At 46.0% G+C, this 12,310-nt stretch overlaps 1 protein-coding gene across 1 annotated transcript in view; it reads left to right on the plus strand.

Moving 5' to 3' along the window:
- The first annotated feature begins 11,909 nt into the window (after positions 1–11,909).
- LGR4 (leucine rich repeat containing G protein-coupled receptor 4) overlaps positions 11,910–12,310 on the plus strand; it is an 84,837-nt gene continuing 84,436 nt past the window's right edge. The window contains exon 1 of the mRNA XM_069804057.1: positions 11,910–12,180. Within this exon, the coding sequence (XP_069660158.1) occupies positions 11,996–12,180 (185 nt within the window). The 5' untranslated portion in view covers positions 11,910–11,995. The remainder of the gene's footprint in view (positions 12,181–12,310) is intronic.

A 12,310-nucleotide genomic window follows, 5' to 3' on the forward strand; every position in this document is an offset into this window, starting at 1 on the left:
TTCTCCTGATTGCTTACGGATCTTTCTTTCTCTACCCAATGTTTTGTGATTTGTTGGCAAAGAAAATCAGCATGCTGTGAAGTATCTGTAATACCTTGGACCTGCTGCATTTTTGAGACCTCCTTAGTCTCAGCTGCATAAACTCAAATGATGCACATTATTCTGAGTCAGATATTATCTTGTAATTGTTTGAAGCACGCATCTCAAGTAATGAGATGTTGAATTTCTGTAATTCTGTGTTTAAAGACCTTGTAAGGTTGTCAGCTCTTCAGAAAAATGTGCCTGGAGTTAAGAACTGAGATAAAGGTAGGAGAAAATGCCTCAGTTCTGAATGTAAAAGGACTTGTTTAGTGTAGGTAGGCTGGACTGTGAATTGAAAATAGATGCGAAAATGTTTATGTGAATATTTTTACTTGATGTAGAGGATTGATAACACATGAACTGGAAATAAAACCACATTTTCAATTTTATTTTAAAATCAAATAAATTCCATGCTCTGGCTTACACAGTGGCTATCTCTGTTCTGCTAAATATGGTTCAAATTTATGGAGATCAACTGTGAATTTCAACATAAGGCTTCTAACACCGAACCAAAGACTGATGGAAGTTAATGTAATTTCGTAACTTAAAAAGCACTAGTTTATCTACCTCATGTTTTTCATTGCAATTACAGGCTTAACTGATCTTAAAACACCTGAAAAAGTTTGTGGAACATACTTTATTTCTGAGTTCTGATTTCAACTGTGATCTAGCAGTTATTATCTAGACAAGCTGGAAAAGTATTTTGTCCGAGCCCGTATCCCACCTTAAACATGCACGGACTGAGCAGAACCAAACTTAAACTAAACAAAAGAAGCAACTTCAGTGTTTTACTGCAAAATTAATTTCTTCTCTTCTGATCATTTCTTCTGGAGGCTGGTGCTGGATGCAAAAACGTGTTTTCATCTTCATTTAAAACCAAAAATGCTAATTTGAAAAAGCAAACCTTCTATGTATCAGAGGCTGCCTATATATTGGCATAGAGTGATGAAACTTGGCACTCCTGTCACCCTCTTGTCCTCAACTATGAGTGCTTGCTTGTACTGGCAGTTGCTGGTTTTTGACCACGTACAGAGCCATTTCAGTTCAGTGAGCTAGCAGAAAGCAATGAATTGTGTTGTTGGGTTTTTTGAGTCTATTTCCATTGACGTAAGCGAACTCAAAAAGCAAAGTGCATGGTCAAAGGAGTTGCATTGGTGCAAGGAAAGGGTGAGACCGTGGTGGGTAGGCAAACTGACTGGAATTACAGGGAAGCCCAAGATGCAGAGCAGTCTGGGTTTCTGTGATTCTTTGTCTTGCAAAATCCTGATTAGAAGCTGGTTTTAGAGAAAAGCCTGGGTTGCAGTGCTCGCTTTATAGGGAAGTTGTCCTTTGCCTGGAGAGTCTGAGGCTAAGACGGCACGCTCGGCAAAAGACTTCTGAAATTCAGAAGTGTGCCTCGGGATAAAATTGGGAGCTAGTTCTAATCATAAAAAAACCCAAGAAAACTGAAAAAAAAGTTCCAGGGAAGTCTTTTAAAATTAAGTTAGCATTGAATTTGAAGTCTTGATGTGCTACTATTACTTGTTGGTTTAGAGACCCGTCTTAGGTCTAGAGTGGCAAAACACGAAAAGTAAAACAAGCACTTTGTATCCCTCACCTTTTGTTTGTTGGGGTTTTTGGTTGCTTGGTTTTCTTAAGTAAGTTGGGTATTTTGTTGGTAACAAGGGCTTAAAAGGCTTAAAATAGTCTTCTGCTCAGACACATGCTAATCATTTCTTCTCCACTTCTCAAAGAAAAATGAAGGAGCCGTGTTGCACATTGCAAGACTTGGGAAACTGGATCGATTAATTCCAGACTGAACAATCCTCAGATGCCTGTATGACCTTTGTATCTGTTTAATTATATGGTTTGACGTATTGCTAAATCTTGCCTATATAGAAAGGCTTGTGTTAATACAAAAGCTGGAGTAAGATGGATACGTTCCGATATTGCTGGGCGTCCACGTTCCATCTTGCAAAACCTTACACTGAAATGATGTGTCCTGTTGAGAAATGGTGATGCTTAAAGAGTCTCTTTCTCCCTCTAGAGTAAATTTCCACCACCCCACTCCCCCCACCCAGCTTTTCACCAGTTTTTTTTAAAGAGTATATTTTCCTGGCTGGTTAATCTGATTTGATAGCATGAAGGCAAACATGGCTATCTAAGAGTTCCCTGGTATTTTGTATGAAGTTACTGGATTTTTTTTCCATCATATCATCCGTTCTAGGCACTCAGACATACGTTCTTCCATGTTTCTTTCTGATTTCTCCTTGACTATCTAGAAAATAGATCTGTAGAGGGAAAAAAAAAAAAACAACCCAAAACACATCCCCAACACGAAGTCGTCCTGAACAGCACAAGACTTCGAGTTGTATACTTCGAAAGGTAAGTAAAACCACCTGTACCTGGTTCTTATCTAATCGCGGCTCCGCTTCTCTGCCGGAGCAGTGCGGTAGCATTGTCTGAATAAAATCTAATCTGTGTTGGAGACTGGATGGCTAACAGCAGGGAAATAAGTCATCGGGCCTTTCACCTACTTCAAGTGGCTGTAAGTAAAAGGCAAAAGTTAGTGATTTATTGTAGTGCTGGCATTGCGGTAGCGCCTAGAAGTCCCGGGTTTGAATCGGGATCCTATTGTATTTTGCAGCGTACAAACACAGAACAAATAGTTTGGCTCCAGAGAGCCTCAATCTCTTGCTAAGAAATTGCAGGTTTTGTGGCTGGTATTGTAAGATAAATGTTTCTGAGAAGTGGGGGGAAAAAATACAGTAGAAAATGAAATATTACTTTTTTGCAGTTTCCTCTGCAATTTCATGTGGGGCAAATTTTTTTTTTTTTTTCCTCTCTTCTGAGGAGTACAACAGTGAGCCTGTCCCTCAGCATGAGCAGACAGCTTGAGATGCGAATACCTACTCTGGTATATGTATTAAAATTTGCTATTTTTTTGGCAGGCTCCTGACTGTAATCTTACTGAAGCCGAGAGCCTGCAGTAGCCATGCTTTTCTTCAGTCATCTCCATGATAAATGTGGAGTCCCTAAGAAATGGCATTTGTTTTGCTGTTTTGTGAAAGTATTAAATGTATATAATGTGTGTGTCTGAGCTGCTGCTGGCGTTAGACGTGGGTCACACTGCAATTTAGCCACATACAACAGCTTTAGATAAATGTGAGGACATATTCAAATGAAATAGCAAGAGTAATTCTAGTTGGAGAAGCAGAATGCAACTAGGTAAGTAAAAAAAAATGGACCATGATGATAAAGGATTGCAGTTACTTAGGAAAAGTGATGCTGTGTCTTTGAAGTTTGTCACCTGTTAAGCATTGCCAAATAGGTTTGTCGCTTTATCCTAGGTGCCCCCCAAAGTTTTCACGTTAATTTTCATGTCCCGTCTGGCTTGCTAGGCATTAATACCGTGTTGTTAGGCCATTCTGGGTATGGTGGCAGTGGATGTATGTCCCAAGCAGTGATTCATCAGCGGCTGGTACGTTTGCTCCTCTCCACCAAGTGTTATCTCTGAAAAGCGCCTGGCTCCCTCGGAGAGCATCAGCGTTGGCGTGTGTCCGTTCTTGAATCGGCACCAGCTCCTCCCCGGTGGAAATCCGTACTGTCACCTTTAGCCTTGGTTGTGATTTCAAAACTTGAAGAATTTTTCAGCTTTTATATGCCCTTCTCAGTATCTAATGACAGAGAAGACATCATAAAAATAGTTCCAAAAATGAGTCGGCTGCCTCCAAACAAACCCATCCCCACGGTGGAGAAACGCTCGTGGCTTCTAAAGGATTGATTTGTCTGGATTTTGTTCTGTGGCGTACGCCCCACCTGCAAATACCGAAGGCAAGCTTTGGGTTAAGCCCGGCTTGGCGAGGGGCGCAGCCTGGCAGAAGAACCGTAACAACCCGTCTCCTGGAGTTAAAAGCAGGGCTGTTCTCTGGGCGAACAAGCGGGCTCTGGCATTTGCAGCTTTTCGGTTTGTTTTGCAGGTACAGCCGTTTTCGCGTTAACCTTGTGCGTCAGAACAAAACTTGAACCTCTCTGCGTGGCAAGCCAGACAGAAATTATGGGAAGTGGCTTAGCAGTGAGCAAAAAAGACAAGGATAAAAAATTGGCAGGCAGGATAAAATAGGATAAGATAGGCCCAAAATGACTAGTGTGGTTATGCCCCAAATTTTGAAGATAGCTTAGCATCTGATAGCTCAACTTGATGATAAATCTTAATTACTTAGCAGTTTGCTTCCCTTCCTCCCCCCAAGATACAAACTACTTAAACTAAGGCTGGGATTCCTCAGTTACTCTGGTAACAAGGACTCTGCCAAAGCCTGTTAAGTCAGTTGCCTTGTAACTACAAGAGATTTTCAAAAGGACAATCTAAACTCAGTCCTACAGAAACTAAGGCACCCACAGATTAGTAATGCTTACACTGCTTCAGAACATGAATAAAAATAAAATTTTTGTTCCACTGCAGCGTTTGAGTGAGAGACGAAGAACAATACAGATAAAGCATTAGATAGCGATGAGGAATCACATGCTATAATGAAATAAACCCAACACTTCTATTCATCTTCAAGGCTCCAGGTAGAGGAGAAAATCGGTCTTGTGCAGTGACCTAGTCATTTTAGAGAACATGCCAAAATAAGGTACCTGGCATGCGCGCAACGTGATTTAAATCAATACATTGCATCTGGGAGTGTTATTGGGTTAATTTATACTAATAGAAAATTCAACTTGAAACCTATGGGGAGTGTATCCCCTTGGTCTTCAGCAGCGATATTCTTGTATCTGTGACTTAAAAAGAAATAATTTGTTAGCACTGCACTGAAAATCCTTCATTACCAAACAATTACGTTATGATTAATCGTTCCCTTATACGATCCCACGTATTTCTCCATGTGTATTTTTTTTTTTCCCCAGAGAGTTTGAGTTATTCTGTGGTGACGATAGGTAATGTATCAAACTGAGTTTTTTTCAATAAAGAACTTAAACAAAAGGACTTTATTCACTCTAACACAGGAGCTTTAATAATATTTTGCAAAACAGCTTAGGATCGTGGGCATGTTCTGAGAATAATTTATCATCGAAGTTAAGTTTACTCCTTTACATTACTTGGGCTCCACTATAATTCTTCAAAATAGGGTTTAAGTAGGATTTAAAGCTACATAATCCTTAAGCTGGTCCTCTGCAAAGGCAGATTTCACCCTTAAAGCACTGCTTTGTTTAGGTTTTTTAATTCCTAGTATAATGTCTTGCCTTCAATTTTACACTGGTCAGCGCTTCAGCGGCTTATAAAAAAAAGTTAAAAATAGACTGCGTGACTTGAAAAATAAGGTGGTGGTTGTTGTTTCCTCCGGAGGATCTCGGGGAAAGGGCCACCAGGAGGGCAGTAGCTGTTGCCCATGCGGTGGGGTGGGCTGGGCAAGCGCTTGCCCCTGCCCGCCTTCTCACCCAAAGTGCTCCTCTTGCTACTCCTCAGCTGGCCGCGTATTGTCAAATACCCCAAGACGCATAAAATACCTATCGGCGGATATGGACGTTGCCTTTTCAGCAAGTGACTTGGCGGGTACGCTCGGCTTTGAGCTGTCGGGCTTTGTTCTTGCAGGTTGGTTCCCTATTCAGCTCTTAATAAGAGCGGCTCTGCCTTCCCTGAATTACGTGTGCTGCTTTGCAACCCCTTCCCTGCAAAGTATTTGCTCGTCATATACAAACCATCTGGTCATGAGCTGATTTCACTTTGGCTATCATTTGATTTGACTTAATGGGAAAAGTATTTCGTGCTAGAACGTCTGTAGAAAATCTTGATCATGCCGTGTTTGTAATGAATATTTTACAGGAGAAAACTAACCTTTAAAATCAGAACCACCTGCATTTTAGCACTAATCATTCCCATTTCTTTAAAACGAGTGAGGGTCCATTAGCTCAGTCTAACTGAGAAACTTGCTAATTACCGCAAAGGGCGTACAAAGTGAAGTGATGCTCAAATCTAAACCAGCGTATCGGGGAGGAGGCAAGCGGTCAGGCAGAGGAGAGGTGCGCGGTGTCCGCCCCATCGGGGGGTTCTGCCAAAGGCCTGCAGTTTTGGGGGGATTCATCCGAAAGCGGGAGAAGCTGGGAGCCTGACCGGGAGGTCAGACTGCCCGTGGAGATGCTTAGCACCTTTTATTACAAGAACTTTCTAGATGGAATACAAGTTGACGTGAATGCTGGGCTAAACCCTAACCTTACTTCCTAGTTATTTTGCCCTAAATGGCTTTTCCATTCCTGTAGAGTTACCTGTTTTCAGCTGATCATTGGGTTAGAGTGCTAAGGTAAAATTAATTTGTTATTTTATTATGCTATCACGTTACAGTGGGAACTGTTCTCCCTTTTCTTTCAAGGGGAATCCATAGCACTGGAGAACATCCAGAGCTACTTCTAGACAGCAGAGGAGATGGCAATTCTGGGCTAAAAAAGCCCAACCAAACAAAAAACCCACCCAAACCCTCCACTTCTGTGGGCTGTCCTCTCTTTTGGCTTTGCTCTACCCAATTTACTGAAGGTGTTGGAATAAACTGCCTGGTGTTATTCTCTTGTATTTATGGTATAACATCCCTTTTCTATTCACAGCCCAGCTCACTGCATTCTGGAGGCAGCTTTTGGGATAACTGAGCAAGGATAGAATCACCAGGCCAGACTGCAAAATACGTTACACTCTGGACCATCTAGGCAATCCATATACACAAATAGAGTTAGTTAGAGGCACTGTACCATTGGCAGTTAAGTATTGTTTACATATAAAGGTAATATTTAATTGTGAGCATTTTTAAAACTAATTTGCTCTCCTGTTTTTATTCAATATTTAAGTTACGTATTTCTTTTCTTTACTTTCCATGTGCTGTTTTTAAACTATGGGTCTTAGTGGTCTTGCTTGTCTTCATTAGTTTTTCTTGTGTTACAGAGGTGTAAAGGAGGTATTGATTCTGGGCAAGCTTTTGGCCCTACCAAAATGATTCTCAGTTTTTTTCAGTCCAGTCATTTTTCGGAAGTCTTAAATTCTTTCTGTGTTTCTGCTATACCAAGGTTTGGATCTCTACCTTCTTTTCCTAACAAAACTCTGAACTTGGTTTAGCCTCTGTCTTTCATTTGACACTTGTTTCCTGAAGTGATTTTCAGTTCTACTTCAACTGAGTAAAATTTCAGCCTATTTTCTGGGGAGCAGTATACTTTAATTTTTAAGAGAACCCCTTTGCCAGTGCAGATATTCCAGACTTTGTCCTTTTTCTACTCACAGCAGCTCTACGCGATGTTCTCCAGCATACTGTTAATTTCCTTGCAACTGGAAGTGTTAATTGAATTTCCTGGCAGTACGGGGCTCAAATAGCATCGTCAGCAGGTTTTGCTGATGACACTTAGGTACAGTAGGCTTTGGATAAATCCTTCAGATCCATCTCTAGCCTATTGGAGAGTAAACCTTACTTTTATCACTAGACAGAGACAAATTAAAATTTAAAGCTGTTCCAAACTGCATATGTTTGTGTGTTTACGTACGCATGCTACACCGGTCCTGGGCAGTCCTCAGGGAGGGGAACAGCCCTTCGAGCCCATCTCTCCACGTTAGCCTTTCTGAGCCAGGATCATTTGGGCTGCGTGAAGCCAGCGGTGATACCGGGGACGGAGCAGCTCGCGATGCAGGACCGATGCACCGACAGCACTTTACCCCGACGTATAAATGGAAACTTCCACGCAAAACCCGTTGGTTGGCTTCTCAGCTTAGCGTTGGCAGTCGGCATCGGTGCTGAAGGTGAGAAAGCTGGTGCTGGTTTTGCCTGTGTCAGGGCACGGACAGGATCGTTTATCCCGAGGGTCAGTGTCAGTCCTTGCCTCTCTCTGCCGGACCTCTCACCCCCTTCAGCCCGGTAGTAGCATTAACCATTTGCACAATTCCTTCTTAAATCAGCGCTGCTTTCATGGCATCAATTGGCAACAGCAACGTTGGAGAAGAAAAATCTGGGGATGATGTTGCTGGTCCAGTACTGGTGAGGTACCTGTTTTATAAAGCCTAATCGTTTCTTAAAGCAAACCAAAGTTTTTATCGTGACTATGAGCTTTACATTCTCATTCACTTGCCATCCTCCCGTGGCACAGCTCCAGCTACCAGTTCTGCTACTCCAGTCAAACTTCCAATTGTATTATTTTTGTATCTGTGCTTCGGGTCTTAATCTGCATGCTCCTTCACATCAAACTCCCATCGAATCCAACTGAATCCGTGTCTCTGAAGGGGGATTTTTGTCAAACTTTTGCCAGAAGTGGTTGTGTTTTTGTGGCAATAGCAGAAAAATCTAATGTTCAGACTTTTTGTCATTTTTCCCTATGTCTTTCAAGCTTTCCTAATGCCTTTTCAGCAAATGCCTGACAAAAGCTTCATGAACACCTGCCTATATATCAGGCTCTAAATCCTGAAGATCTTATGCAGCAATAGACTGGTTTATGGTGCTTTCCAGTTTCCCCGAAGAAGAGCCGAGCATAGTTTCTGCACAGCCTAACCGAAGTGAATCTTTCATTTATTTTTTTGAATTGACGTGGTTGTTAGCTCCTCATCTCCTTCACCTGGTTTAAAGCACACGTTGAGATTTTTCTCTCCTTTGCAGGTTTTTTTTTTAATTAAACAAGCTGATTCCTGCCTTATGCTGTATTTTGGAGGATGCTTCTTGGAATTTGTGGCATTGAGGATTGTTTCAGACTAGATTTTTAAACTGTGACATTTTCGAAGTCCATGGGTACAATTTTTAGTTAAATAGGTCATATAATAAAAAGTGCCCATTACCTTTTTTCAGCTTGAAATACCTTAGCATGTAGATCTCCATATAAATAAACTAGCTTTGCAATAAACATTAGGGGTTTCCTCATAAAGGAAAATAAAACCAATAAATGCCTGCAAACAGGTGGTTGCATAAGAAGAAAGAGAGAGAAATGTGGGCTGTTGATGGAGAGCAGTGCTCCAACAGTGCTGGTAAGGGAGAGGCAGAGGTTGAAAAAATAAGGGAAGTATTGAAGTTAATTTGCCACAACAAGTTATGGACTAACTGGAAGCAGCAAAGCAGTATCACCTGAATGGAAAGGACAAGTGGATCGCTCCTAGGACAGGAGTTTGGAAGATGGAGACTTGAGATAGATCCACTAAGGAAAGAACACCTGAAGCGAGGCTGGGAAAAGAACTCGAAAGACTGAAACCAGGCAAGGATTGAGAGGAAAAGCTAAATTATTCCAGTGTTTCAACGGATGAAAAAAAAAAGTGCTTTGATATTCTGCTTTTACTGGAAATCTTTTGTCCTTTTTTTCCAGAAGAGAAGTTTTGCGGGTGTTGCAGGTCGCCCCTACTGCAGTACAAAGTATGCTCTGTGCTACTATTCGTCTTCCAAACGCCGTGCAGGCACCGAGGGCCATTTCTGTTCCCATTATCTTTGCTTAGTGAAGTGAGACTATTTGCAGAGTGAGTATAAGCGCTTTGCTATTTTTCTTTGCCAGTTGGGGGAAAAAAGGTCACTTTTTCTTATCTGCATTGGTTTGGGTCTCTTTGGTAGAGGGATGTCTAGAAAAGAATTCCTTTTAAATTTTTTTCCCCTGCTATTCTGGTTGCTACTCCTCCATCGCTGCCCCTGAGCGCAGGCACAGGGACCGTGACACGAATGTGCAGCGTCTTTGGGCCCGACAGTTGTTAGAACAAGATGGTTTTGACTTGACACGTTTCCCCTGCCAAGATCAAGCAGGGAGAAGGACAAGAGATAACCATATGTGTCTATGTACGTACAGCAAAGCTTTATCATACGTCGGTAAATTCAACTTTGGTGAGAATTTTGTACTGCTCACACGGTATAGGACAAGCATACAGTGAGTTATTAAAATAACCTTATTTTTGCAGTGATGAATGATGATGTTCATACAAAATCAGTGCATCAGGAACAGGATTCCCGATATGGAAGAGAATAATATATCAGGTAAAATAGTGTTAACATTTTTAGAAGGGAATTAACAGTTGAAAAAACGATGAGCAAAAATGTAGGAGGCGGGCGTGGTGGCTGGAAGATCTATATTTTTAGGGTCTTCAGTGTGTACTCTGCCTTCTTGAGCACAGGGGATTTTAAGTCTCCAGGTCTCCACTGTTTACATGCCTGATTTTTAAATTTCACCAAATGGCCGCTTTTAAGCCGACACTTTTCTTCTTTTCCCCCACCTCCGTCGGCAGAAGGAAGGCACGACTAGCCCAGACCTCAGCCCGGTGTGGAGAGCGACCTCGGCGATGTCCGTGTCGGTGAGGGCAGCCCTCGGTAAGGTGAGGTGTAAGGTATGGAATTGCGTAAGGAATGAGGTGTAAGGTACCCTCAACTCCTCACTCCGCTGTGTGCGCATCGGAGCGTGGGCCGGGGTCGCTGCGAACGCTGCCTCTTCACCGAGGCTCCGCCGGGAGCAAGGTGCCACGTCCCCGACGCGTTTGGCTCGCCACGCGCGTATTTGGGATTTTGAAGAACTTGAAGCGAGTGCTGATGCGAAACCCTTGCGTGGTTGCTCCTGCTTTGGACCGAGGGTTCCGTCCCCGTTGCAAATCCGCCCCCGGCTTTGGGGAAGTCGGCGGGAGCTGGGCGGCGGGGTGGTTCGTCCCATTTCCCTGCTACGGTGGAGGCAGCTCGTCGGTCGGTTCCCTGTCTCCGTGCTCCTCCGTCGTCTCTCCAGGAAAGGAACAGAAGGATACCTGCCCGCTTGGGTGGCTGCAGAAGGGCGTCCGGCCAGGGTCAACCCACCACGTTAGGAAAGCTTCGCTCTGTAGCGGGCTCTCTGGATATCTTGTGCTTTTTAGGTTGGGCTGTGCAGACGCCTTGCCCGGGTGTGATCCAGGGCGTTCCGGCAACTCCCCAAGGGGGTTCGGAGCACCCAAACGAGACCCGTTAATGTAGATGGTGTTTCCCACCGGGGACGGCTGGGGTGCCTTCGCGGTGCTGGCTTCAGCCAGGTCTGTGGGCTCGGAGCCCGTTGCGAGGTCTGGACCAGAGGGAGCCCAAGAGCGAGAGGTCCCAACTGGTGTTAAACCAGCGCTGCTGGGACATTCCCAGTAAGGTACGGCGATTGCGTGGAGCACGGGGCGTGGGGCGAGCCGAGCCGAACGGGCAGCAGCAGGCTCGTTCCTGGTGGCGGCTGGGGGTTAGGAAATTAATGAAATTTAATGAAAGCAATTAAAAGAAAAAAAAAAATTGGTGGAAGAGCAAAGCAGCGCACCCGCGGACCCCGCCGCTCCCGCGCTCCCGTCCCGCTCCCCGGGGAGGAGGGAGCGCGGGGCGGTGACGCCCGGTAGCCCCGCCCCCCCGGCGCCCGTTGGCCGCGGCCGAGCTCCGCTTTGCATATTCACCAGCCCCGCGCCCGCTCTGCGGCCAATAGGGGCGCGGGGGCGGCCGCGCATTAGCATATGCACCTCGGCTCTGGGCGCAGAGCAGCCGCCGCCGCCGCCGCGGCTCGCAGCGACCGAGGGCCGGCAGCCGAGGGCAGCCCCGCCGCAGGCAGCTCGCAGGGGCCGGGGCGCTCCCCCGGGGAGGACCGCCACCACCCGCCGGCAGCGGGGCGGGCGAGCCGGCCATGGCCGCCCCCGCGCGGTACCTGCTGGGCTGAGATGAGCAGCGGCGGCGGGCGTTGGATGGGGCGGGCGGGCGGCGGAGGGCTGGCTTCCCGGGCGCGCCGCTGAGGCAGCCCCAGGGCCGCGCCGCGCCGGCCGGAGGCGCCTTTTTATTTTTGGTGTGGTGTTTTTATTGGTTTTTTTTAATTTTTTTTTTTTGGGGGGGGGGGGCGTGTTGTTGCTGTTATTTTTTCGCTCTGTTTTTCCGCCAGCCGGTGGCGGGGGGGGGGGCTCGGAGCGCGGAGGGGCGCCGGCGGAGAGCGGCAGGCCGGAGCCGAGCCGAGCCGGGTTCGGCGGTGGCCGGCGATGCGGTGCTTCGCTCTGCTCGGCCTCGTCGCCTGGGGCCTGGGGAGCTGGGCCGGGCCCAGCGGCGGAGCGTCCCCCCCGCCCTGCCCGGCCTCCTGCAGCTGCGACGGCGACCGCGGCGTGGACTGCTCCGGGCGGGGGCTGGCCGCCGTGCCCCCGGGACTCAGCGCCTTCACGCACGCCCTGTGAGTCGGGGCGGGGGGAGCGGGACCGGGCGGGCGGGCAGGTTAGCCGCGGTGGGGCCGGGTGCTTTGTCCCCCCTCTCGTTTCAGGGAAACCCCAGTCGTCGCCCGTTGGATGGAGTTGTTGTCGTTG

Source organism: Haliaeetus albicilla, chromosome 16 (assembly GCF_947461875.1).
Source record: "Haliaeetus albicilla chromosome 16, bHalAlb1.1, whole genome shotgun sequence".
Lineage (NCBI taxonomy): Eukaryota > Metazoa > Chordata > Aves > Accipitriformes > Accipitridae > Haliaeetus > Haliaeetus albicilla.